Source organism: Mustela putorius, unplaced genomic scaffold, assembly GCF_011764305.1.
Source record: "Mustela putorius furo isolate JIRA1106 unplaced genomic scaffold, ASM1176430v1.1 tig00003850_pilon_pilon_pilon, whole genome shotgun sequence".
NCBI classification, from domain to species: Eukaryota; Metazoa; Chordata; class Mammalia; order Carnivora; family Mustelidae; genus Mustela; species Mustela putorius.
The window spans coordinates 9,541,872-9,569,748 of NW_025422002.1; the positions used below are offsets into that span (position 1 = coordinate 9,541,872).

The window sequence follows — 27,877 nt, forward strand, 5'->3', positions numbered from 1 at the left end:
CATTTCCAGCTTCTGGCCTTCCCAGAGGGCCTCCCACAATGACATTTCTCAATTAGCTCTACCACTGAAGCAGTCCTCCTTGGAACCTTGGTTTCCCCCTCGTTGGATCTGAGCTAAAGGAGATTCAGGGACGGTTCCCAGAGAAAGCACACAGAAACAACCTTCTGGGAGCTCCCCACCCCCCGGATGTCACCTCGCCCTTCCAAAAAGCCACAGGAACATGTTTGAGAAAAGTTAAGCTGTTTTATTTCACAGGATAGCTCCACGTCAAACCAGCAGGCACCATCAGAATACGCAACAGAGGATCCAATCAGACACTCTATAGGACGGGCGTTTGGTTGTTAAGGTAGAGAAACGATATCTGGAAGAGGGTGACACTTATCATCACGTGGGGACAGGCAACCAGCAATTTCCTAGGGTTGTTTTCTTTTTTTTTGTTGTTGTTTTTTTTTTTTTCCTGACACAGTCTGGGGAGGAAGGAAACCAAAGGAAACTAAATTGACCAGCCACTCTGAAGCAATCAGAACCAAATCTATTGCCAAACCGTGTAAACAGTCACACTGCCCAGAACTCGAGTCTGAGCCGAAACTCTAGCCAGAATCTACTTCCGTCTAAGGAAGGCAAAGTGCACTCTGGTTGCTCTGGTTCAAGGAACAGCTTTGTTATTTGCCTGGGACAGTTCACACAGGAAGGAGGTGTTGGCAAGGGGCAGCGGTGGTCATTTGGCCAGTCCCAGAGGATGGGAGAGCGGGATGCTGGCAAGATCGACCTCAGAGAAGCCAGGAGGAGTCCGACATAACAGCGAAGTCCCTTCGCTCAGCTCCCCCGGGGCAGCTTTGGGTATGTGGGGAATTCTCTACACGGCTGCTCCGAAGAGAGGAGGCCCCAGAGAACCGGGGAAGTTGACATGAAACATCAGCATTAGCTCTGCATAGCAGAAAATCAGCTAAGCAACACCTCGCTCACCCCCTCCTGCCCTGTCCTCCCCAGGCCAGCGGGGGGGCCCCCCTGCCATGGTTGTGAGCCAGCCACTCTTCTTTCTGGGATTCTCAGGAGAATGAGGCATTTGCTCGAGTGTGGAACCATCTGGATGTGTGAAAAGTTAGGAATAGAAAGACTGAGAGGAAGAACCATCACATTAGTCCTTGTGGTTTTCCATCAGCCGAGTACGTGTGCTGAGTGCCAAGGAGCCACCAGGCCACAGGAAGTCCTCTGCATTCATGCCTCCTGAATGAGAAAGAAATATACCCAACAAGGCACTCCAAGGGACTCCAACAGAGAGGCTGGCCCCACATAAGGCCCTTCCCCACATTGGCTCCCCTTCGTGTACCACAACCCAGTTCCGAAGTGTTTATAAGGCAGATCTCTGAGCTGCTGGTTCCAGCCGGGAGCCAAATGCTGGCTCCGTTTCCCTGCGTCTCTTCCCACTCGGATTTCTTCATTGAATAGAAACCTTTCATCCCTTGGGAATCCATTTCTTTCCTGCCCCTTGGCCTGGTGACCTCAGAGAAAGACTCCCAAGTCTAATTCCCAAGCTTACAATTCCCTCCAGTTGTGCGCTCTGTCCGGGGTTCAAAAGGCGCTTCAAGGTGAGAAATCGTTAGCACTGAAAACAAGGAAAGGCAAGAATTTTTCATAGAATCCCACAGCTCAGAGCAGCTCTTTAAGAGGAAAGGGGAATATAGGGAGAGAGGGAGAGTGGGGTAGGAAGCACTGCTTGTTCTCAATTTTATCGGAGAAAGGTCTTTAGCGGTGGCTGGGCCCCAAGGCCCAGAAACTAGACCAGGAATGAATTGTCTTTGGTCAGTTTTAAATGAACATCTTGCTGGTTCATTCCTAAAATAGACTAAACATCAGTTACACATAAAGACAGAAAGCTTGACCTCAGGGTAAGTTGAAGGTTAAGAAAAGAAATCATTCCGTGAAGAAAAAAAATAAAATAAAATGCCCGTTATCAACGAACTGATCAGTATAGCTCTCAGTAATGGCGATGAACAAGTAGGTAAATACCACTCCCCCTTGTACAATTGGTTATATTGAGGACTACTAACTAGGTTACTACATTTCCCCCACACTCACTGTACAGTTAGGTTTCGGGTATTTGTTTTTTACACTGATCTATCTACTAGGTGCAAAGATTTGGTGAGTGGCATTGGCTATAATTTAATCGTAGCCTTTTAAAAATTACAGTTTCACATTTTAACAGTTACTTTCCAGCATTTAAGCAAATACAGCAATATAGAGTGGACTAACACAGGCAGGAGTCAGGAAGAGAATGCCAGTGCTCCGTGACCGTGGATGGGACGGGGTGGCGCGTGGAGGGTGGCAGAGACATGCATAGTGCCGAATGAGGAAGTGGGGGGCGGGCGTGGTGCAGGAAAGGATTTTTCCATTTGGTTCTGTGTCAGGAATCTGATCTGGGGCTGGATGAGTGGGGTGTGAGCTTCCCTAAATGTGAACTCATCAGCCGTTTCCCAATGGAAAAATAGGTGCTCAAAGAAAACAGCTAAGGCTCTGCCTTTAGGTCATTTGGTTAAGGGCAGATCCATTTTCAGGAAGGAAAAGATGCAGTCAATTCATAGGAAAAGCCACATGGTCTGACCGGTGTTCTGTATATCAAGCAACAGATTCGTCAACTCAGATTTTCTCTTTTCATCTTGTGGTCATGGCAGAGAATGTGACATTTTGCACAGGAGGCTTCTGCATTAAGGTGTGGGAGTATCTCTGGGGTAGAAATGAGAGGCCTGTGTCCTGGCTGGACAGCATAGCGTCCTTGCAAAGAAGTCCCTGACACGGCCCTCACTGCCAGTCATCCATTAAATCTTGGGCACGTCACAGCACATCCCAAGGCCTTGCTTTCTTTGCTAAGCTATAAAATGGGGATGTCATCATCTGCTCAACGACGGAGGGGCTCCTAGCTGGTTCTGAGGCTCTTTCATTTCCGGGAGCTCAAACAGAATGGTTGGTTTTAGGCTAAACAGGGAGGTCGAGTTTGTCACTGATCTCTCTCTGACACTCTTTTTGTGCCCTTTCTCAACTTTTCCACTGAATGTGCAAACTGCCTCTGACAAAATGTAACGGCTTACCACTCCCACACACCCAGGTAGTAGTGACTTCATAGGTCCCTCCCCCTGGGGTGTATGTACCTTTTTATGGAGGACCAGAGGAGAGGGCAACACTTAATCCAGTGGGCTGAAATGGTCATGACAGAATTTCAAGCATCAGTAAGTGGTATCTCTGTAGGGCTGTGCTGGAGGGCTCCTATGAAACCGTTAGGAAAATTCCACCACCCAGTTCTCAAATGCCACTAGGAGACTTCAGAAGGAAGGTCCTGGATGGGTTTTGATCTAAAAGACTTACCTTACTAATGATAATGAAAAGAGCAATCATGTTGGCACAGTGCTTTCCAGCTTAGAGCTTTGCTCCTTCACATTTTACCTTTATTGCCTTCATTTTCTGGAGCAGGAAACTGGGGCTCAATGAGGTGGAGTGACGTGTCCAGAGTCCCCCAGCTCCTATGGGGTGGGGACTGAGACTCAAAACACAGGACTTCTGATTCCAAACCACAGCCACGGAGACACACTCAGAGGCCTCAGGAAAAAGAAAGGAAGCTTGAGAACAATAAGGAGGAGACCCTTGGCTTGGCATGAGGGGATGAATAAAAGTGGTCCCCATAGGATCTGACCTGTCTGTGTTCTGTTAGCCAGAAACAGCCTATCTCTGGAAAACAAAGAGATCAAAAGAGGAAGTAAAATGGAACAAGAGTGATCCAGAAGGCCTTTTCCCAGGTGAGAAGCAGAAGTCTCCTCCTCATTCCGAGAAGTCACTCACCTCGGTTCTATCACCATATTTTGTAATTACATTAAATGCTCTGGAGGTGGCGGGAGGGGGTGGGGAGCAGCGGTTGGGAAGGGAAGGGGAGAGAGGGAAGCCATTTCACCTGCATAAGCTCAACCAGAGTGTTTTCTGCGTCAGAAAGGACGGCCCCTCTCTGGCCCCTGCTGACAGGCTCCTGCGCCTCACGCAGGAGGGCACCAGTCAAAGTGGGTCACATACTGATTTTAAATTAAAATGATATGACTGAAAGCCTCCTTGCCTGTTTAGTTCCAGATCTGACACAGTATAATTAGTAGAAAGAAGAAAAGAAAAATTAAATATTTTGAAAATGGTATAAGTTAAACCTCTATAGTTACCACAGGTTTATTCCTACAGCGTGTCTAGGTTTCGAAGTGTTTCACACCACTGTTTTTGTTTTTTCTTTTTCCCAACCACACAGAACACTGTGCTACGACGGGGCTTAGGTTCTCACTATCCCCTTTATCTACGTACAAACACAAGGATGTTTGTGGTCGGGGCTATCTCACCAACACCCTCCCGGGACTTCGGGGGTACAGTTGGCCCTCGGCCTCCGGGTGGAAAGGCAGGGTCTCTGGGGTGGACGGGGGGGTTCTGTGAAGGGTTCCCCACCTCTAGGAGCAGCCTGCTTGGGGTACTGCCTGCCCCACCCTTCCGTTAGGGGCAGACTGTTCTGGAAGGCCACAACTTCTGGAGACAGTGGGAGACTATTTTTGTGTGTTTTTCTGCAAGTTAGTGGTGTATTGCTTCATTCGCAGTCACTGAGGCCTCTAAATTCTCCCAGAAAGGTCCCTGCAAGTCCCACCAAGTAACTCAGCGGGAGGTGTTTGGTGGCATGGGTCTGAGGTAAATCTAAGTTTCATAAAAAGAAAAAAGGAGATCCTATATACATTTAGTCGTGTGTCCAGATCTAGTATATGTATATAGATGCATAAATATATATATACACACACACCTACAGACACATACATACATATATGTGTGTATATATGCACACATATATATACACACATATTTATGTATGCAGAGAGAACGTCGAGAGAATAATTTTCCAGTGACCATATGCCGGGAAGCCATCGGCCATTTTGCCCCAAGCTCAGGAGATGCTCTAGGGGGGCCTCCTGCTCCTGCAGCCCAGTGGGGAGCCTGCTTACACACGGGAGGTCTGTGGGATTCACATGGCTGAACGTGAGCTGTGGCCAGCATCTGGGCCTCAGCTCTGCACAGACGTGCTTCCAGGCGACCTTCTGGTCCCTGCCGGACAAGGCCAGGAGCCCCGGGAAGGCCGCGGAAGTCTGAGAGGCCAGCCTCAGCCGTGGCGGGCCACGCACCGCGGGCCAGGGTGGTGCCGCCCCGTCCTGTAGGTCACATGGTGCCCGACTTGTCCGCTGAGCTGTTGGGGAACATCTTCTCGGTGGGCGTGACAGCCGGGCTGCCCACACCCGAGCTGCTGCTGCTGCTGGAGCGATGCTGCACCACCGGCCGCACGGGCCGCATGGGAGGCGGGCGCAGCTGCGCGCCGGCCAGACGGGCAGACAGGGCCGGCTTGAAGGTGGTCATCATCTCGGTGGATGAGCTGCTGCTGCGGCGCATGGCGGCGTCTGGGTCGCGGATGACGATGGTGTGCAGGGGGCTGGCGGGCTCTGAGCTGATGGGGCCTGGCGGGTTCTTCAGGGGCTCCAGGGTGTCCAGCACCACATCTGGCGCCTGCTTGACTGTGTTCTGTCTCTCGAGCTCCCGCAACTCGTGCAGAGCTGTGCTCATGGTCTTCTCGATGTCCTGCCGAGGGAAAGAGCTCTGGTCAGCACAGAGGCTGGAGGCCTGGGCTCCAGGCCTTCTGCAGCTGCTACTCGGCCTATGAGCTTCTTAGGGAGGTGTCGGCACACACGAGCCCCATGGCTGGGATGGAGGTGAAACCTCTAAGGTGTCCTACGACCACAAGGAGGGAATCCATGTGGGCATCACCTGCGCACTTGCCTGCACAGGCGGCAGACTGCAGTGAGGGCAGGTGAGACTACTGGTAGGCTCTGGAGTCAGACAGACACGGGTTCCAACCCTGGCTCTGCTTCTTCCTTGCTAGGTGACTTTGGGCAAGTTAGCTCACCTTTCTGAGCCTCAGAATCCTCATTTGTGAATACAGATCATGGTAACACGACCTCAGGGGGCTGAGTATGTTACATGATACAGTCCCTGTGAAGAGGCTGGCATGGCTCCTGATGGTAAGCACACATTATCAATGATAATGGCAGTAACAGTGGTAATGACAGAGCACCAATCCAAGCCCTTTCTTTTTGCAGCTCATTTAATCCTCACACTTATAAGGTAGGAACTACCATTATGCTCATTTTGCACATGAGAAAATTGAAGCTCTGCCTGGTTGAGCAACTTGCTCAAGGTTACACAGCTAGTTACTAACATAGCCCAAGTCTCAACTTAGAGCCCAGGTCCCTAACCATTATTGTTATTTTAAAAAATATATTTATTTATTTGAGTAATCTCTGCCCCCAGTATGGGGCTTGAACTCAACCCTGAGATCAAGAGTTGCACACACTTCCAACTGAGCCCGCAAAGCACCCTACAATTATTGTTTTTTAAAAAAAATATCCTCACCCATTGAAAAATTCCTTGGTGGTTATATATTAGAATATTCCACAATGATCACTCCAGAATAATGCAACTGTCACATTCTTCTCTGTATTGTAATCAGAAAAGTTTGCTTTTTTCAAAAATATAAATTTTAAAAAGCAACAAAACCTCTCTCACCTGCCTATGTAACTCCTGGAGAGTAAGGGCTCACCAGAAGGAGAGCACTTTGAATGCCACAGAGACCCATTGAGGCAGTCCAGGAACTGGGCGCTGTGGGGCTGCCTGGTGGACTGGGCTCATCATTCCACCTCCCCAGGGCTCCTGTTCCTCCTTGAGCCAGGAGGGGGCGCTGCAGCTGGACGTCAGCTTTCGAATCGAGCTCTGAGCTAGGGCAAAGGGCCTGGATTTTTTAGCAGGAAAACCCCTCTGCCATTTGCTGGCTGTGTAACCTTGGACAAGTCTTGGGCTCTCTGCACCATGCTTTGCTTCTCTGCTGAAGCCTTCACTGTGAAGATGGGATGAGATAATGGATGGGATGGAACTTTGGGAACTGCCTGGCAGTGGTTCCACACTCCCTTTAGCCAGAGATCTTGGCTCACACAGCTGTTACACGGATGCCTGCACACAAATGGGGCACAGCCCAATCAGCCTGGCTGCTGAGGGGACAACAGGGCATATTACTTAAAACCACTGCAGGATGGGGCAGTGCACAACCCCTGGTGACCCTGAGCACTATTAGGACACATTGCCTTTTCTACCCTGAGGCAAAGCCAGAAAAATTGCAAGTCTGGTCACACTGATGGAGTTGGGACCTGGAGATGTTCTTCCGGCCCCTTCACCCTCTCTCCTCCCCAGCCCATAGGTGGCGTCCTGCCTGCCCTGGGCCCCTCAAACAGGCTCCAATCTGGCACAGGCAGGGTAGGGACCTATCCCTTTTGCTAAGAGACTGTGGTCAACGGCTAGTAACTTTTATGCTTCTTCATGACATTTTATCCCTTGCCTAGAACACTAGCTACTTTAAGAATGGGATTTTTGTTCTTTTACCCAAAGGATTAGCTGTGGGGGACTGTCTATATGAGGGGAGAGACGGCAATCCTCTCCCCATCTTTACTATATCCCAGCCCGGCAGTGATAACTCCCGCTTTCTGTGCCCCGTTCGCTTAAATGAAGTCCCCTATGAACTTCACTGTTCTCTCTGCAGTGCTCCAGCATGAACTGCAAGGTAATACTGTAAAAAATAAATGAAATGGTTACCCCTCTACCACCATCCCCACCACCACTCTACCCTGGCAGAATGTGAGCCAGAAAGACAGAAAGCTCAGAGAAAGAGCAGCTGAGTGGTTTAGGCATGAGCCTTGCATTAGTCTGAGAGATAATGCAGCAATCTGCAGAGTGGGGCTGCAGAAAGGCGCTCCGGGAAGATGGGACAGCCAGGGGCAGGGTCTGGGGCTATTTTAGGTCATCACTGTACTGTCGGTGCCTAGTGCAGTGACTGGCACACAACAGTGGCTCAATCAATATTTGTCAATAAAGGAATGGATGAATGAACAGATGAATGAATGAATGATCAGACGAATGAATGAATGAACGAATGAATAACTCAACTGAGCCATCTTGTGGAGACACCTGTCATTACCGCATCCCTCTCACCAGCCCGCCCCCAGGGCAGGCATGCTGCACCCATTCAGCTTCTGCTCCCCTGGGGAGGCCAGCAGGAGGACAGGAAGCCAGTTTGCTTAACCTTGAGCCTGGCGTGAAGGGCAAAGTGGCTCCCCAGTCTGCAGGTTCCCACCCGGCCGCCCACTGGGGTTCTCAGCTGGCCCAGCCTGCCTTCCCACTGGCCCTTACTTCTGCCAGGGCCTCAGCCTCCAGGGACTTGTGGTCCCCCAGGCTGCTGTGCCTGGTGGAGCCGCATGTTGACCTCATCGAGTGCCCTTCCGAGAGAGCCTTCTTGTCAGGGTAGTTGATGCTGCCGGCACTCCCAAATGTCGCCATCCTCCGCTTCTCAGGGCTCTCGATCCTCCCCCGGGTGAGGGGGATTTTGTGGGGGCTGCTGGGGCAGGCGGCGGCCCGGGGTGGCGTGTCTATGCTGGGGCCCAGGCCCCGGGGTGGGCTGTGGGTGTCGCCCCCGCTTCGGCGCCTGGGGATGGCCGCTCCGTCAGATCGTAACCGCACTCTGCAAAGGAGCCAGGGGGCAGGAGCATGGGGCAGAGGTCAACCCTGGCAAGTCTCAGAATGGATTAGCTAATCCCAGGCCACACACTACACACTAGTCTAGGGAGCAGGTATAGTAAAGCCTCATTCAGCCAAACTCAATTACGCAACAAAAGCACAGCATGAGTAGGTAACTCAGTGGCAAGGAGCAGGTTTAACCTGCACACGCGAAGGAATCAGAAGCATTCTGCTTTCCAAACTGCAGACGGTGGTGCTACTAATTACAAAATGAATCTTGTCTACACATTAAGGCCAGGAGAATTTCAACCTGAGAATGCTTTGGTGATGGTTAGTTGGGCTCATGATATGTTCTTAAGTGGTTCAGACATTTCCATGATTCTGAAGGACTTCTTAATTGGTCTGAAGCATTGAGGCTTGACTGTACCGAAAAGTCACCAGCTCCCGCAAGCACAGGAGGGGGACCCTGGGAATTAAACATAGTCCAGTATTGTCGCCCACCCCCAATCTCCCCAGCAAAGGGCGATTTCTATGAGGTTTTTCCAGATCTTGGAAAACTAGGTATTTGGGAGTGAAAACTCAACATGCCTGACGCATCTGGCTACCTTTCACTCTTTAGGGAGGCTCTGTGAGAGTGAAAAGGGGACTAGAGTATCTGTCAGGAGGACGGGCTTTGTCACGAACTTTCCTGTGTCCTCTTTCAGACCTACTTTATTGATCTGGTAAATGGGCATAACATTCCTTGCCCACCTACCAGGGAGCTTTGGTGGGTGTGAAAGCACTCTGAAGATAACGGGCTCCACCCATAGGCGATTTTGCCACGTTGTAGGGAGGTCAACAAAGATTTGAAGGGAGGGGAGGCTAGAAGTGGCAAGGGGGTGGGAAGGAGGGGCAGATTGTTGGAATGGACTGTGACTGAAGGGCCAAGTTCAAAGTGGTCAGCAGCACTTCAGATCCCAGAGCCACCAGCCAAGCTAAGCACTGCCCGTGCGTACCCCAACAGGACCAAAGCATAGGTACTGGAGAGGAGGAAACATGGAGAAAGAAAAGAACCAGAATAAAGTAGGGGAGGGAGGGAAGAGGGAGAGGAAGAGTGAGGCAGGAGAAGGTATGGCCCTCCTAGAATTCAAGGAACCATGGCTTTGTCTTCTACCTACCCCAGACTTCCATTGTGGCCCCAATTCCATTACCTATCATGGTGCCTTTGCTGTTTGCTGAACTGAACAGAATATATGGAAAGGAGGCACGGAGACTTCTGCCGAAGTAAGTTCATAAACATATGTTCCTGTTGCGACTGTATCTCAAGCTCTATCTGCAAGCACCCATATGTGGGAGCTGATCCCATGACCTCTCCAACGAAAAAAATGAAGACTATGACATTTTGAGAATCTGACTGAGAAAGCAGCAAGAAACTGTCAGCTTCTCTTTTCTTCTTTTTCTTAAAATGTTTTTAAGGGCCACATTCTTTGGACCCTAGGAGCAGGCAGAATGACAAGCACAGCTCCTTGCCTGGCAGAGAGGTCATGGGACACAGCCCAGCCCACACAGGGGGGAAGGGAAGAAATTGGCAAATGTGCTCCCACCCAATAAGTGGGTGGAGTCCAGTGTCAGTTTCCCCCACCACAAGCGTGGGTGTGAGTTTTCTGCTTGTGTAGTGCACTTCAGGGAGTATGTGAGCCTTAAATTTTTAAATATAACACAACTTAGGTCTTCAACAGAAAATGGGGAGGAGGTGCAAGAACTGGAGAGAGGTAGGAAAAATACTTGTCAGTTTGTAACTCTTTCTCCCTATTATTACTATTTTTACATAAAAGGCAATGATTTGCCATTATGTGTCTTTTGTCCTCCTTCTCCACACCCCAATTCCAAGCTGGACCATTTTACGCCTGGCACTCTGGGCCAGTTCCAGCCAGACCTCCCAGTGTGCCTGATATCCCATCCTGCAGGGAACAAGGGGCCACAATAGTCTCCCTCTCTTCCCTCTGCCCCCTTGCCTCTCCCAAACCAGACACATGTGGGCATGGCACTAGCAGGAAAAAATGAATCCGCGTTTCCTACCGGCCCATCACCCCCCCAAAGCCGTAATCCGAGATGTGCTCCGTGGGCGACTGGAGGTCGTTTTTGGAGGAGGCCTTGTCATCCAGCAGCGGCCCGCTGCTGGCCTCGCTGTCAGCCTTCTGGCTCAGGCTGTCGGAGAAGGCATCATCCCTGCGGAGAAGGACAGATGTGAATCGGGAGTGCTTTGCTCCAGAGAACTCCAGATGCGCAGGGCTCCTGGAGACCTGTCTGAAGGGTGGGTCCACACACACTTTATGATTAACTTATGCCCATTCTCGGGATGAGGCCCTTCCCACTCTGCGCCTTAGCACTACACACACGCCCACTGTCGCACTCCCTCCTGAGTTACTTTCTCCGGCAGGAGACCACCCCGCTTCACCTCAGGCCCTCCTCTAGGTTTTTCTCTCCCAGGCTGCTCCAGGCTAGGACGAGCTAAACGCAACAGGGAGTGCTAGAGTAATGGGGGGAGGAGCCACAAGCTGAGCATTGAGAGCTGAGTCTCCATGTGGGGCCCTGGGCAGCAGTTTAGGGCTAAGCAAGGGAGGAAGAACAGTACCTCTATCCCTCAGCTCCCAACCCAGGGTTTTGAATAATCATAAGGTGGCGGTCAAGGTTCCTCCACTAGCATTTCTCTTGTTGCCTGCCTGGCCCTGGTTTTTTCTCTGGTTTTCACCATCTCCCCTGCCATCAAAGCTTATGCTTTCCCTTGAGGGCCAGCATGGTGGCTGCTGCCCTGACAAATCAGTTCCACCTGGGTCTGACTCAGAAGGAGTGTGGGTTGTAGGAAACTTTGATGGCTTCCAAAGAAGAGAAGGTGTGGACTTTCTGCGTCTTCGGGTAGGGTTAGGTATTTGGGATGCAGGCCTTTCTTTCTTAAAAAACAAAAAACAAACAACAACAAAAAACCAGTATAAAAAAATAATAGTACCCCACTAACTGGAAATGAGGGGATGATTGTTTCTGTGCATCCTCTGAGCGAGCCCCCTGGGGGACAGAGAATGGTGAGCAGTGAAGGGGGCAGTGGGTTGGCCGCTGAGTATAGGGAAGGCCCAAGAGGGCAGAGGAATATGGTAAGACCCCGTGGAACCTGAGAACCAGGGCAGGTGATAAATGCCCTGGAGGCTGTCAGGGGGTCAGGATGGTGAGCCAATGGTACCAAGCGCTGTCTCTGTGTGCTCTAAAGGATGAGCAATTTGCTTATTTATTAAGTGGATCATCATTTAAGGCGAAGTTAGAAAGAATCCATTCTTACAAAACACAAATGTATCATACCAGCGAGAGCAAATGGTTTGCATACAGCCCAGCACTCCTATTCTTGTGCCCATTCAAGACATCACTAATCAATTACAGCATTCTCCACAGGAGGTCTTCATTCCCACTCACATGTCCTGCACGACTATGTACTGGTGTGGGATGAGTCCATCCACGCCATTGTGACGACCCTCCCACCAGTCCTCCGAGGCGCGGTGGTACAGTAGCAGCGAGGCCCCCTTCTTGAAGGATAGTTCACGCGGGGACCGCCCCACGTAGTCAAACTTGGCGATGGCCTCGATCTGCTCCACTTCTAGAAGAAGAGCAAAGGAAAAGAGCATCCATGAAGTGAGCAGGATGGCAGCCAGGAGCCTTGCTCAGATGGCTTTGGCTTCTGTGAGGCAGCACAGACAGCAAGCCGGTGGAAACAGGGTGGGCTCAGGCTCAGAATACCAGGTTCTAGCTCAGATCTGCTCCCCATGCTGTGGCCTCAGGCAGGCCATCTGACTTCTGACCCACCATATAGTTATTTTCCACTACCCCTCTTTTTTTCTACTTTCTAACACTAATTAAAATATATCTTATGAAATCTCTCTTTCTTCTACCTCTCAATACAAGTTCCATTTCTCTTTGCCCATGAACCCTTTCTCTCTTCATCCACTTGCAATACTTTTAGTGGTTCTTATCTTTTGGGTGTAGGTGAACTCCCCATCGGTGCAAAGTTGCTGTACACAGTTTTCAAGGGCTCACGGTAACTCTTCAAAGCGCACTGTTAGGGACGGAATTGTGGCCCCCACCTCCACCCCTCCCCCAGCCAATTCATATGCTGAAGTCCCAACTCCCAGTGTGATGGTTTTTGGAGACAGGTGTTTAGGAAGTAACTGAGGTTAAAGTGAGTAATTAGGGTAGGGCCTAGTCTGACAGGACTGGTGTCCCTCTAGGAAGAGGAAGACACACCAGAGATCTCTTTCTCTCTGTGAACGTACACAGAGGAAATGTCGTGGAGGACACAGTGAGACGGCAGCCTTCTACAAGCCAGGAGGAGACGCTTCACCAGAAACCTGCCCCGACAGCACCTTGATCTTAGACTTCTAGCCTCCAGAGTTATGAGGAAATAATTTTCTGTTGTTTAGGCTGCCCAGTTCTGTTCTGGCAACCTGAGCTGAGTAACACATTCATCCATGGATTTAATTTTGGAGGAGAGACAATGCTTACTGGGGCCACAGCTCTAACCTATCTCTTTACACACGCACATTTACCAATCATACCTTTATTCTTCACTGGTTAGTGACAAGCCCTGACTGGATTAAGCAATAAGGATGTGGCTCTTGCCCCTGGGGCACCCCTACCGCCCAGCTCCATCACCAGGGGCAGGTCACGCAATCTCTGTAACACTTCAGTTGATTTTGGAGGATTAAAAGATAATGCATGTGGGAAGGCATACAGATGGCCAACATACACACGAAAAGGTGCTCGGTGGCGCTCAGCATCAGGGAAATGCAAATCACAATTACCAGGAGAGAGAACTCACATCTGTCAGAATGGCTACTATAAAAAAAAAAACAACAACAACAAGAAATAACAAGAGTTGGTGAGGGTGTCCAGAAAAGGGAATCCTGGTGCACTGTTGGGAATGCAAGTTGGTGCAGCCATTGTAGAAAATAGTGTGGTGGTTCCTCAAAAAATTCAAAAAAGAACTACTCTATGGTTCAATAATTTCATTGCTGGGTATTTCTCCATAGGAAACAAAACCACTAACTTGAAAAGATAGATGGATAAATGGATGAAGAAAATGTGGTGTACAGATACAATGGAATATTATTCAGCCATAACAAAGAAGGAAAGTCCGGTATTTGAAACAACATGGATGGACCTTGAGGATATTATGCTAAGTGAAATACATCAGAGAAAGAAAGACAAATACCATATGATCTTGCTTATATGTGGAATCTAAAATCAAAAACAAACTGAACTCTCAAAATACAGAGAACAGACTGGTGGTTGCTAGAGGCAGGGGGTAAGGAGTGGGCAAAACAGGTGAAGGTAGTCAAAAGGCATAAACTTCCAGTTATAAAATAAGTAAGTGAAGGTGGTCAAAAGGCACAAACTTCCAGTTATAAAATAAGTAAGTCCTGGGGATGGAATGTAGAGCATGATGACTAAAGCTAATAATACTGCATTGCATTGAAAGTTGCTAGGAGAGCCCATCTGAAACAGTTTTCATCACAAGAAAAGAAAATTTGTAACTATCTGGTGACTACATGCACACTTTGATGTATGGATGGCTGTTAACTACACTCACGGGGGTGATCATTTTGCAATGTGGGTTACATGGTCTTCCTGAAACTAATACAATGTTATGTGTCAATTTCATCTCAATTAAAAAAGAAATATACTAGACTTAAATAGATTTTTAAAAGTCATCATGTATGAAAGTCCTTGGCATAGTACATACATACATGAGGTGTTCAGCTGGTAGTTGCTCTCATGATTATAATTACTAGTGGCTTTCCCCTATGGAGTAGGTCCAGACAAGAAATCTAAGCCACAAAGAGTTTATGTGGTTTTCCCAAGGCCATATAGCTAGTGAGGTTTGAAAAGAGACTTTTTGGGGAGCAGGGGAGCTATGCCTATGATTTATTTAATCTGTGTTAAGGCTGTACCCTAAGAGATGCCCATACTTGATAGAAAACCAGCTGTGAGTATTAATGTATTTATACTTCAAAGCAAGCACAAAGATGTTTGACACTATAAAAATAATACATATATTATGTATATATTTACCTATATAAAAATAATAAATGCATTGACCTCTAATACAATAAAAGAGTAATGCAAGTGACCCCTGATCTCTCTAGCTGCAGCTACTTTCCGTGCATAGACTCTGGAATGCTCTGTTCCTTTCGGATTATCTTGAATCTGCCCATCCAGCCACCTACTTACCCATTAAGGAGCTAAGCCTAGAACACCTGGCTTTGCTATTTTTCAGCCATGTGACCCTGAAGAACTTATTTTTCCTTCCTAAGCCTCAGTTTCCTCTTCTGTAAAATGGGAATACTAATAATAGCACACAGCTTAGAGGGCCGTTAGGATTAAATGAGTTACTGTATAGGAAGTGCTTGCGACAGTGCCTGGCACATAGTTAAGCTCTATAGGAGAGTTGTTACCAGAGCTAAGGCACTTCTAAGGGCTATGGGCAACACAGAAAATCAAAGAGCAGAAGGAGGAACCTCCTTTGTTCATCTCTCCTATTAATCCCCACCACACCCACAGGCACGTTAGGGCTCCCCGCTGTAAGCAGCTGGCTCAGGAAGACTATGCCAGGGCTCCCGTGAGGTATGGCTAGTCCTCCATGCCTGGGGCAGCCTTCTACAGGGACCAGGCCTCAGGCAGTGAGGCCAGCCTTCCCCAGCTGGCTTTAAAAAATGTCTTTTTTTTTTTTTTAAGATTTTATTTATTTATTTGACAGAGAGAGAGAGAGAGATCATGAGTAGGCAGAGAGGCAGGCAGAGAGAGAGGGAGAAGCAGGCTCCCTGACGAGCAGAGAGCCCGATGTGGGGCTCAATCCCAGGACCCTGAGATCATGACCTGAGCCGAAGGCAGAGGCTTAACCCACTGAGCCACCCAGGCGCCCCTACAAATGTCTTTAAAGGCTATTCTAACACAGTTGACGTGAGATGACAGCATAGCTAAATGGGCCCCATGAACTCATATCTTGACTCAGAGTTACCTTCTCAGGGAAATGGGGAGATCTCTGTCCTCCTTTTTGCTACCTCCGGGAATCTTACAGCAGCGGTAGGCTAGCGCCAGCTGGTCACCTGCCTGCCCACCTAGCTATGGAGACAAAAAGGCCGGAGGGTTTGCAGGACTGGAAGCTGCACCCAGGGGGCTGTGTGCTCTTGGGTTTCACTGTCCTTTTAGCCCAGTTCCCCACGCTGGTGAAGGAGCTGATGGGAGCAGAGCTTTGCTCCTGCCGGGAGGAGCCTGGAGGGGCTCTCTGGGTGTCTAGGTCCCACCTTCCGCATCTCCAGAGCCTCCCGCAGTCACTGGGGGTGGTCTGGAGTTGGGAGTGGGGGGGAAGAGGAGGAATGGGAAATGAAAGGGGAAGAAAAGAAAAGCGAGGAGCAGAACGGAGCTGCAGGCAGAGAGAGGGCGTATGTGATTGCAGATGCCGTTATGTGAGTGTGTGAGGTAGAAAGGGAGACCATAGCCACCATTTATTAGGAAATCTCTTACTTGGGTTCATCGTACCTGAAAGAGAATACATGAGTCTCCCCCTTATCACTCTCCCACACACCCCTCCCCATACTTATTTCTCTCTCCCTCGCCATCTTAGGAAACAGACCGTCTGCCTGTTTGCTCAGGCCACAGCCTTGCTCTTGAGCACCACATGTCTTAGCCACTAGCAGGTCCTGTGAAGCGTCCCCTGAATCGGACCCATCTCACCCCTCCACTGCCACTGCCCTGTTTCCAGACCACTGCTGTCCCTCTACCAGGCCTCCCCCTCTTATTTGTGCTCGGGTAGTTCTCCCCAGGGCAGCAAAAGGGATCTTTTAAAATCATAATCAGATCATGAAACTCCCTTGCTGAAATCCCTCTGAAGGCTTCCCACTGTGCTTGGAGCCAACCCCCAATGTCTTCTCACACCAGCTGAGGCCCCTCTGTGCTCTGGGCCTGGAGCCCTCTGCAGTTTCGCTCCCAACCACTCTCTCCCTCACTCAGTTCCTCCCTCGTGGCCTCATTAGCCTTCTTAATATTTCTTCTCCGACACTGTATTCTGCTATTTTTCAAAAACAAAGTAAAGTTGAAAGTGAACATGCATATACCTGGCACCAAAATTCTACTGTTAACATTTTACTGTATTAGCTTTGTCACATATCTATCATTCCATCCATCCATCCATCCATCCATCCATCCAACCATCCATCCAAACTTCTATCCATCTATCCATCTTATTTTTTTAATGAATTTTAAAGTAACTTGCAGACATCAGTACACTTTACCCCCTAGCACTCTATTTATAAATATTCATAGAGCCTTCTTGATGTTTTAAAAACATTCTAAGCCTCTTCCTGCCACAGGACCTTTGCACTTATTATTGCCTCTTCCTGGGATACTGTTCTCCCAGATATTTGCATTCATTCACATTCAACAAATATTTATTGACCCTTGTGTGCCATTTCCTAATTTCATTCAGGTCTATATGCAAACATCTTTGCCTCAGCAAGACCAAAGGACTTGACACCCTGAACTATAAAAGTACTAACTGTCAAATCACTCTAACATTTTCTCTCGCTTTATTCTTCTTCATAGCACTTAGCACAACCTGAACTTGTGTGTGTGTGTTTGTGTTTGCATGCGTGTGCAGTTGTAGTTTGAAAACTTGTTTATTGTTGATCTTTCTATTAAAATGTGCAGTCCATTAGGACAGAGGTTTTTGTTTTATAATCTGCTATTTCCCCCCTTCTAGTAATATGAGCTGGCACTCCATATTACTTGCATGAACTAATTAAGCTTTTCCTATATGTTAAATGTTCTACTGACACTATCACATTTAACTCTCACAACAATACATGCAGCACTCTCCTCATTTTACAGATAAGGAAACTGAGGCTGAACTGAAATGACATATCACACATGGATCAGAAAACTTAACACTGTTAAGATGGTAATACTCCTAAATTGATCTACATATTCAGTTCAGTCCCTATTAGAATGTAGCTGACTTCTCTGTGGAAATTGATAAGCTACTCTAAAATTCATATGGAATTTCAAAGAACCTGTAATAGCAAATAATAATAATAATAATAAAAACTTGAAAAAGAAGAACTAAAATTAGAGGACTCACACTTTCTGATTTCAAAACTTACTACAAAACAGTAATAATCAAGACAGTGTGGTGCTGGCACAGGGTCAGAAATATAGTTTAGTGGAATAAAACTGAAAGTCCAAAAATAACCCGCTACATCTATGGTCAACTGACTTCTTATATGGGAGCCAAGATCATTCAATGCAAGAAAGAATAATCCTTTCAATGATGATGGGACGACTGGATAGCCACAAAGAAGGAATGGAGCTGGACCCTTACTTACAACATATACAATAATTAACTCAAAATGGATTACCAGACATAAGACCTAAAACTTAAAACTCGGGGAAGAAAACATAGGTAAACCTTCATGATTTTGGATTTGGTGAAGGATTCTCAGACAACATCAAAAACAAACAATAAAAAGAAAAAAATAGATGAATTGGATGTCATCAAAATTAAAAAAGTTTTGTGCTTCAAAGGACACCAATAAGAAAGTGAAAAAGCACACAGAACATGTTTGGGCAAATCATATATCTGATAAGAAACTTATATCTAGAATACATAGTGCTTACAACTCAATAATAAAAAAGCAGGGGTGCCTGGGTGGCTCAGTCAGTTAAGTGTCCGCCTTTGGCACAGGTCATGATCCCAGGGTCCAGGAACCAAGTCCTGCATCAGGCTCCTTGCTCAGTGGGGAGTCTGCTTCTCCCTCTGCTCCCCACGTTTGCTCACTCTCACTCTCACTATCTCTGTCTCTCTCTCAAATAAAGAATATTTAAAATCTTAACAAAAGAACAAAAACAAAGTGTTCCATTTCGTATTACCACCAGCAGTGTGTGATCCTTCTCAACAGTTGTTGTTATCTGACTTTTTGATGCTAGCCATCCTAGCGGATGTGAAATGGTATCTCACTGAGGTTTTAATTTGAATTTCTCTCATGACTAATGACGCCGAGCATCTTTTCATGTGCTTGTCATTTGTATATCTTTCCTTGGAGAAATGTCTCTTCAGATCCTATGCCCATTTTAAAATTTGGCTATTTAGTTTTTTTACTTTTATTTATTTATTACGATTTTACTTATTGACTGGAGAAAGAATGATAGAGAGCACAGGGGGAGAGGGAGACACAGACTCTCTGCTGAGCAAGGAGTCTGACCAGGGGACAGGGAGAGAGGACAGGGACAGCCCATGCTTGTGCACTCTCTATGTGTATGTGTCAAATGAATAAATAACATCTTTTAAAAATGTATTAGAATAATATGGATTGATGAATGGACAGATACACAATAAAATAAATATAACAAAATGTTAACAAATGTAGAAACTCGGTGATGGGTTTATGGGCATGACGGTACAATTTCCATCCACTTTTCTGTGTGCTTGACATTTTTTTCTTAAAGGAAATATCATGAACTACAGGCCAATAGAAATCTGACCCTGATTTCTAGTAGATGCCTAGAACAATCTGATGAAACCATGGACTTCTTCTCAGAGGCACACATTCCAACAGAAACAAATGTTGCCCACAATGATCTCCTAAGGTTAATGGCATAATGGTTTTCCAGATGTAGATGATGGACATGGAGTGGAAGCCTGTTGGAAGAATTTGGGGAGTGAGAGAATGGTGGTGCAATTGTAATTGGAAACTGACATACTGTAACTATATGATCATGTTTGTAACTGATTTTAGTAGTTTCTTTATCCGGCAGCCTAGGTCCTCATTTAGCATCCAATTAATAAAGCTGTTATTGACAGGCCGCCTCAATGTTTTCACTTGGCTTAGTTCTGACAATCAAGGGCTCTTAGACTAACCATGGTTTCTTTATAAATCTTGGAGACCAAAGAGCAACCACAAGTGGATTTTTCAGACATATACTCATGATGTGCTAACAGACTCCAGGCAGGGCAGCAGGTATCACTTAGGTACAGAATATGTTGAGAAAGGAAAGGACAAAGGACTAAGTTTTTCCTCCAGTTTGGTTGGTCACTCACTGGGAGGACCATTTATTACAAACACATGGGGTCATGGCTTTCTGGCTGATTTGACCTTCGAAGTCTCCTGGGCTCCATTCATAGGGCTGTTTTCAAGAAAAACAAAGACATGCAAGCAAAGGAAACAGTCAAGAAAACCAAAAGACAACTGACAGAATGGGAGGAGATATTTGCAAATGACATATCAGATAAAGGGCTAGTATCCAAAACCTATGAAGAACTTACCAAACTTCACACCCAATGCACAAATAATCCAATCAAGAAATGGGCAGAGGACATGAATAGACGTTTCTGCAAAGAAGATACCCAGATGGCCAAGAAACACATGAAAAAGTGCTCGACATCACTCGGCATCAGGGAAATAGAAATCAAAACCACAATGAGATACCACCTCACAGCAGTCAGAATGGCTAAAATTAACAAGTCAGGAAACGACAGATGCTGGCAAGGATGTGGAGAAAGGGGAACCCTCCTACACTGTTGGTGGGAATGCAAGCTGGTGCAGCCACTCTGGGAAACAGCATGGAGGTTCCTCAAAAAGTTGAAAATAGAGCTACCCTACGACCCAGCAATTGCACTACTCAGTATTTATCCTAAAGATAAAAATGTAGTGATCCGAAAGGGCATGTGCACCTGAATGTTTATAGCAGCAATGTCCACAAGAGCCAGACTGTGGAAAGACCCTAGATGTCCATCAACAGATGAATGGATAAAGAAGATGTGGTATATATATACAATGGAATACTATGCAGCCATCAAAAGAAATGAAATCTTACCATTTGCAACAACATGGATGGAGCTAGAGGGTATCATGCTAAGTGAAATAAGTCAATCAGAGAAAGACAATTATCATATGATCTCTCTGATATGAGGAGTTTGAGAGGCAATGTGGGGGGTTTAGGGGCAGAGAAGAAAAAAATGAAACAAGATAGAATTGGGAGGAAGACAAACCATAAGAGACTCTTAATCTCACAAAAACTGAGGGTTGCCGGGGGCAGGGTAGGGAGAGGATGGTTGGGTTATGGACATTGGGGAAGGTATGTGCTATGGTGAGTGCTGTGAAGTTTGTAGACCTGGCGGTTCACAGGTCTGCCTTCAGCTCAGGTCATGATCTCAGGGTCCTGGGATCAAGGCAAGCATTGGGCTCCCTGCTCAGTGGGGAGCCTGTTTCCTTCTCACTCTCTGCCTGCCTCTCTGCCTACTTGTGATCTGTCTGTCAAATAAATAAACCCTTTAAAGAAATACATTTTAAAAAAATTAAGAGGGGTTTCTCCTGGACACAGAATAATGTTTCCTACCCACCTCGTTGTACCAGACACTGTGCTAAGTTCCTTCATATAGGTCACATCATTTTAACCTAGGCCACAATTTTCTTGGTGCTGTCATTCTCATTTTATAGAAAAGGAAACTGAGGTCTGAAGTTACATGGCTTCCCAAAGACCCCAGGGTCATGAAGGTCTCTCCCTATCCTTCAAATCCAGGTCTCCTTTCTCAGAGTCTAGTGTCCCTCAACTGTTCCTGCAACTCAGTATTTCTGTGACTGTTTTGATTGGGGCAGGTGTGTAGGTAAGCATCTAGGAAATGCAATTAATTTTCCTCCGAAGAATGCTCCTGATTCAGCAGCCACCACCAGCACACAGGAAATAGAGAGAAACTTTAGGGAGCATAAAACTGGCTGCCCTTTCCAGGATGATCCTTCTGCCTTTGTCCTACTCAGAAACCAGCAACCTGACAAGGAACAATCGAGAAGGGACCTTCTGTGGAAGCAGACAAGAAGCTCTGACTTGCTCTGTGCCAAGGATATAGTGTGCCTCTACTCTAGGAAGAGGGAGGTAGCATTTTATGAGGGGTTTTTCTTGATGGGGTGAAGCCTGCTGGGTGTGTCCTCCGGATGCTTCCTCATGTACCCAGCAAGACCTTCTCTCTCCGTCCCTCCTCCTCAGGCCTGGCCCCCATAGCAGCTTTCCATCGCCCAGGCAGAGGAGCTGTGGGGAAGCTCAGCATGTGTGGGAAGATGCACAGTGACCTAAGCCTCCAGCAAGACAGGCTGTGAGGATCCTCAGAGGGCACCGGACCCACCCTCCTGCAGACACACACACATCCGCCTCCACCAGCAGCTGTCCTAACAGATCTTCATGCTGAAAAATCCGTCTATCTAGTGGGACAAGAGCTACTTCCCCCCAGTGGGAGAGGGAAGACAGAACAAGATCTAGAGCAAGAGGGAGCTGTGTGCACACACACGGAAATAAAGCAAGCAACAGACAGGTCAAGAAGGAAGAAGCAGAAGAGCTGGAGGTGGTAGGGCAAGAGACCAAAAAGAAGGAAAGAGAAAACCAAATCGCTACAAACAAGCAGTAGTAGCCTTCACATCTCCAAGGACATTTTCCTCAGCCCTGGATGCCTGGAGCCTCTGAGGATTCTGGCAGAACTGGACATTATCCCTAGATTTGCTCTTCCACACCTGTGACTCAGGCCTGACCCATGGGCTCCCTCTTGGGCCACAGTGCTTGGTTCTTGGTAGGGTGTGTGAGTCAAGGCAGTCCAGAGACTCTACCCCGGGAGCTTTCTTAGAACCATGATGAGAAGAAAGTTCTTCTCCACTGAGACTTTGGACAAAAGGACAATGAAAGCCTAGAACTGCCAAAGGCCACCACACAGGGATATCCTATCTGAGGATGAAGCCAACACAGAGGGAAGATGGAGACAGAAGGTGGAGACAAATTCCTAACAAAATCAACTAAGCTGGATCCATCCATTCCTGAAGCTATGCCTAACCTAGGATTTTTCAGGTCTATGATATCTGAGGCCTTTAATGCTTAAATCAGTTTGGGCTGGAGTATCTGTCATTAGCAAGTGCAAATCCACCTATCAGTCTTAGAACCAGCTCTTTCCACTGGCACCCAGAAACCACACCTGGGTACAATATACCAGCTCTCCTAACAAAAATTGTGGCCAAAAGGGCCTGGGACTGTCCCAGAGGGAAACACAGAGCTTATAAGAAAACCTCTACATAATGATTTTTTTTCAAAGTAAAATTATCACAGAGAGAAAGGAGGACTATGCTTGGTCTATACAGGATGGTGTTATAACTCTAATAGGTCCCTTCCTCCATTAAAAAAAAAAAGTTTAAAAAATTATATACCACAACTGAGTTGATATAAAGATGAATATAACGCAGGCTGGATCATATTCCTTTTCTCCTCATTATTTTAAAAGAAATTAAAACATTTTTACAGGTCCTTAAAATACCCTGGACCCTGGGTACCGTGCCTATTCTCTCTAATGGTTTCGTTGCTCATATTATCCAGATTGCTTGTCTATGTGGTCCACATTCCTTAGACATGAACCCAACTCTAGTCTCCTTGTCTAGAAGGGATGGAAGGGTCCAATGAGTCCCTCAAAGCCCAGGCCTGCTTTCCCTCTCTCCCACCAGCACATCTCTGGGTCATCCCTGCCTGGTTTCATCTTTGGGGCACCCATGCCCTGGGGACACAGCTTTGTTGGGCATTATTTCTGTGGATCATGGGGAGCCACTCCTAATGTGTCAGGTAACAAGACTGGGAGCTCCTCCACAACTCATGTGTCTTTCATCAAAGTGCTCCAAGTCCTAGCACAGGCTGGGTGCAGAACAGATCCCTGGTGGGGAAGGAACAGGGGCCGAAGTATGCTTCCTACTTAGCAAACTCTTGTCACTTAGGATTTGCACTTGGGCCAGGCAGGACACAGAAAGGGAGGAGACAGATGGGTAGGAGTGTGGTAAACGGGAGCACACATGTCTCCAAGATCTTTCTGGGTCCCCCCTCTATTCTGGAGGGCAATGTGCTGACTTGCAAAGCTGGAGGGGGTTATGTGGCCAACACAGAGGTTGGGCAGACACGAGTCAGTGTGAGAGGCTCCAGGTAAGCTCACTGGCCCCAGGTTCTCCCTCACTCACCTTCATCACTGGTGTGAGGCTCTGTGCCATTGTCATGGTCGACTTCATCGATAGTCCCTGGCTCGCTGTGTGGACTGTCACTGCAAGAAAACGTGGGAAGGGGACACGTTGGGCTCTGCACCCTCACGCTGTCCTCAGCTTAATTGCCAGCCCCGCCCACCTCTGCACTTGACCCAGCTCAGGCCTGCCTTACGCATTGGACCACCCATAGGCCCTTCTAATAGAAAACTGCTGCCAGCCCCTGCAATGGGCAGCTATCCTGAATCACCTTCCCTAGCTTCCCCTAGCCCTGGAATTTGCCAGGCTGCCAATTCCTAGGTGTTCCATAAGATCCAGAGATCAGTGTAAAACCCTGGCATTTATCCTCAGAAGGACCACAGGCCAAAACATGAAGGAACTCTGGAAGTGCGGTAGGTCATTTACCTAACCTGCTTCCATGTCTTACAGAGGACGCGACATACCCAACAAGGAGGAGCAAAGCTCCCAAAGAGCAGGGCTCTCAGGGCTGCCTCAGGGTGCTGTGTGGAAAAGCCCAGGCTAGTCCACATGGCACCAGCAGGCTGGCAGCCATAATGGGCACAGGAGGAGGCAGAGTGAGTCCAGGCCTATCAGATTTGTAATTCATACACTGGGATAATTTCACCAGCCACGACCCCCTCTCTAAATGATAAGCTTCTCAAGGTCAGGGTTTGTTCCTATAGTCAGTTTTCTAACTGAGCCAGGATGGAGTCCCGTTATATGCTCGGTAGGAGGGACACACCAATGGGTAAGTCAACAGACTCTGCCTTCAGGGGCCAGGAAATAATCTGCTGCAAGTTGAAATGTGCTATGGAGGAGCAAATGAGCAGAGACAACAGCAGAGGGGACCCACGTAGGGTGGTCGGGGAAGGCTTCTTGGAGGAAGTGACATTTGCAATGGCAGTTGAGAAAATAATGAATTTCATTATGAAAAATTCTCTACTGCCTCCTGGATAAGGTCCAGATGCTACACGATGGCTTGAGACCTTTCAAAACCTGCTGGCCTGTGCAGCCTCCTCCCTTACCGTTTCCTGGGCATCTGCAACACTCTGGTCACACAGAACCACTTTCCATTTTACTGAATGCTTCAAGTCTAGAACATTCTTTGCCCACTCCTCGACTGGCTGACTCCAGTTCATCAAGCAGGCCTCTGTTAAATCATTATTTCCTCCAGAAAGCCCTTCCCGACCTCGCTACATTGGTTCAGGGAGACCGTCTTCTGGAACTGTTTCCTCCTCCCCCAGAGCTCCCTGCATCAGGGATTAATCCCCTTTCAGGTTACATCCCTGACCCCCTGCCCAGAGCCAGGACTAGGACAGATACTCGGCAACCATCTGTCCATTCGTCAAATGAATGAATGTTGTCCACTACAGTGTGATCCTCAGCCAAATCCCCCTTTTTGGCTTTGAAAACACCTCCAATGTAATTAATAGTTTTCCTTTCTCCTGGGACACTAACGGCATTAAGAAAAGTGTGGTTATTGGATATTGTTCTTTGATAAGTACAACATATCTTGAGGACCCTTCCCAGAACATTTAATGATCATACTGGAGGAAGAAAAGAGAATGGGTAATGGTTGCAAACACTGTGTGAAAAGCTTCTCTTTGTCCAGAAAGTATGCTTGCTGGCTGTTTAATGGCTCTGTGACAGAACAAGGACAGATGTGCTCCTGGTGCCTCAAATAATACAGCAGAGCTCGACATCTCTATGGGGGACAATGTGGGGAACAAAGGGGCTGGAATGTCTCCCTTCTTTGAAGCGATTTAAGAGTCCAGGAACACTGTGATAATCAAAAGACAGCCCCTCTACAGGAACCTAGCTGAAAGCAGTATGGGGAATACCTAAATGCACAGCTGTGTGTTGTCCTGGATTAGGAATAAAGAACGAATAGGAACCCTTGGCTTGTCTCTGGTGCTCTGAATCCACATTTAAAAACATTTCCTATCTTACCACATTTTAAGGTCTTAGTCTGGGGAAAGTAGTCAGTCCTGATTTTGATTAGGTTCTGACATTTTTCTCCCAAGACCCCATGTAGCACAGGTACCCAGAGGTGCCCAACTACCAACTGCTGACCTAGTGTGGAGCTCTCAAAAAACGTGAACTCACTGTGTCTGGAAGAAAGAACTCCTTTCTTAAGAGGTTGTAGTGGGGATTATTATCCACTCCCCTGCTGCCTGAGATGGGTTTGTGACTCACCCGGTCCATGACAGCTTGACATCTCCTAACCAATGTGATTTGTTCATCAAACTCGAGCCTCGGGGATATAATTCTTGGATTTGTGTTGGGGCACTGGGGAAGAAGAAGCCCTTTTTCTGCTGGGGTTACTGAGAGAAATGTGCTCTAAATCTGGAGTTACTAGATGCCTTCCTGAAGCCACCAAGGGAGAGACTACCTGAGAATGAAGCCAATGCAGAAGAAAACAGACCCAAGGGTTGGAGAGTGCAGGACCAAGTCCTGATGATAATAGTTGAACTCCTGGATCCAGCTATACCTGAAGCCACGATCCTCAACTTTTTAGTTAAGTCAAGTAAACTATTAACTTCCCATTTAGCTTAACCAATTTGATTTGTATTTCTGTCCCTTATAAACCAAGAGAGTTTGGGCTGATGCAACTATCTCTCATATAAGGCTGTGGCAAAGCTCAAATGAGAAAATGCATATGGAAATACACACTATAAAGCAGTAAGAAAATCAAGGGGTTTCTTACTGTTCCTGTTCAACAGCAACAACAACGATAGCGGTGATGATAATAACAATATTAAGAAGAATCGAATCTTACCAATATTCTTCCCCTCCAGCCATGCATTTTTCATACACAGGTCCCTCTAGCTCCCGGGGGCTGGGGAAGATGGCTTCATGATGGATGATGATGGTTTTGATGACTTCGTTGACGTGTGCCTGGCAGGACACAGGGTCCTGCCCATCAGGGATGTGCATGAGGGTGGGCCCGAAGCAGATGGCCAGGTTGTAGGGATCCATCATGTTCTCGTCACTATACTGCGAGAGGCTACAAGAAAGGAGGTACTCACAAGTCACCTGGGAAAGGGAAATCTTTCCCCCTGTGGGTTCTTTCTTTCGAGGGCTCTACTCAACTCCAGGAGGGTTCCATGTTCTGTTTTAGGAACAGCTGCACCTGCAAAAGCCTCAGGACATCCCCTCCCAAAGGAGGCCAGAGCTGAGGCAAAGAGGGGCCACCCCCCACCCCCAAATGGCCAGGCAACTCACTGGTTGAGGAAAGCAAAGAGGTATCTCATGACCACGATAACCACTCGGGGAAGGGTGATGAGGATTTGCTGGATCTGGTGCACCCTCTCAGCTGGGTTCTCCAGTTCTGTAACACAAAGGGGCTTTTTAGGGGGTCTTTCATCCTCAGGGAGCCAGGCAGCCAACATCTCCTAGAGCAGTCCACATGGTTCTGGCCAAGACAGTTCTCTTGGTTCTAGGGATTGATTCAAAACCCTCGTCTGGCCACTCACAGCAACTGTATGAGTCAATTCATTCCCTTTTATGGATGAAGCCAGTATATACTAGGTTTCTGTCACCTGATATCTATGAGTCCTGACTAACACAGGCATGGGCCATGTTCCCTGAACCTCTTTATGAACACCAGCCACGCCACAGGCCTGGCACAGAGTAGGCTGGAAATAAGTGTTGAGTAAACAGCCAACTCTACAGCTCTATACTGGCCAAGGAGCTTATCTCTGAGCCTGGTTTCCAGGCCCATCCTAGACAGAGAGACGCTAGTATTTTTGTCATTTGGGCTATGGGCAGGAGAAGCAAGCTGGGCTTGGTAAGGAGATGGGCTTTGTGGGCTTTGCCTCGTAGAGAGGGAAAGCTGGTGCGAACACTGAGCTGCCAGAGTTCTGATGTGTGCCTGCAGGGCTGATGCCCAAGCCTATGCCAGTTTCTCTCTTAGAAAACATGTTTTTCTCACATAGACTCTCTCTCCAGCCTCCACATTCTGTCAGCATGTTCCTTCTAAAACACAGCTTCTCCTGTTTCTTCTCCATATCCCAGGCCTTTCACAGCAGGGCTTATGCCAAGATAGCCTACCTCACCTCCTAGCTGCCGCCCCTTCCCCAAGTTATCTGAAGATGATACGGAGTCATGATTCTCAAATGAGGTGGCAGTGCATCTCTGGGCACTTACAAATTCATGGGGCATTCTTTGGGGGTAGTCACAATGACCTAGAGGGAACA

General features: G+C 47.5%; 1 protein-coding gene across 5 annotated transcripts in view; it reads right to left on the reverse strand.

Annotated features, from left to right (window-relative positions):
* Nucleotides 1-223: 223 nt before the first annotated feature.
* Nucleotides 224-27,877, reverse strand: part of SRGAP3 (SLIT-ROBO Rho GTPase activating protein 3) — a 252,499-nt gene continuing 224,845 nt past the window's right edge. For 3 of the 5 annotated variants that reach the window (XM_004738436.3, XM_004738434.3, XM_004738433.3), the window contains 7 exons: nt 26,904-27,009; nt 26,458-26,685; nt 23,661-23,740; nt 12,055-12,235; nt 10,672-10,821; nt 8,290-8,617; nt 224-5,634 (listed from right to left, as the gene is read on the reverse strand). In XM_004738436.3, the coding sequence (XP_004738493.1) occupies nt 5,221-5,634; nt 8,290-8,617; nt 10,672-10,821; nt 12,055-12,235; nt 23,661-23,740; nt 26,458-26,685; nt 26,904-27,009 (1,487 nt within the window). In that variant the 3' untranslated portion in view covers nt 224-5,220. Of the gene's footprint in view, nt 5,635-8,289; nt 8,618-10,667; nt 10,822-12,054; nt 12,236-23,660; nt 23,741-26,457; nt 26,686-26,903; nt 27,010-27,877 lie in introns of those variants that run through there. The other 2 variants (XM_045063270.1, XM_045063271.1) reach the window with 2 other exon arrangements.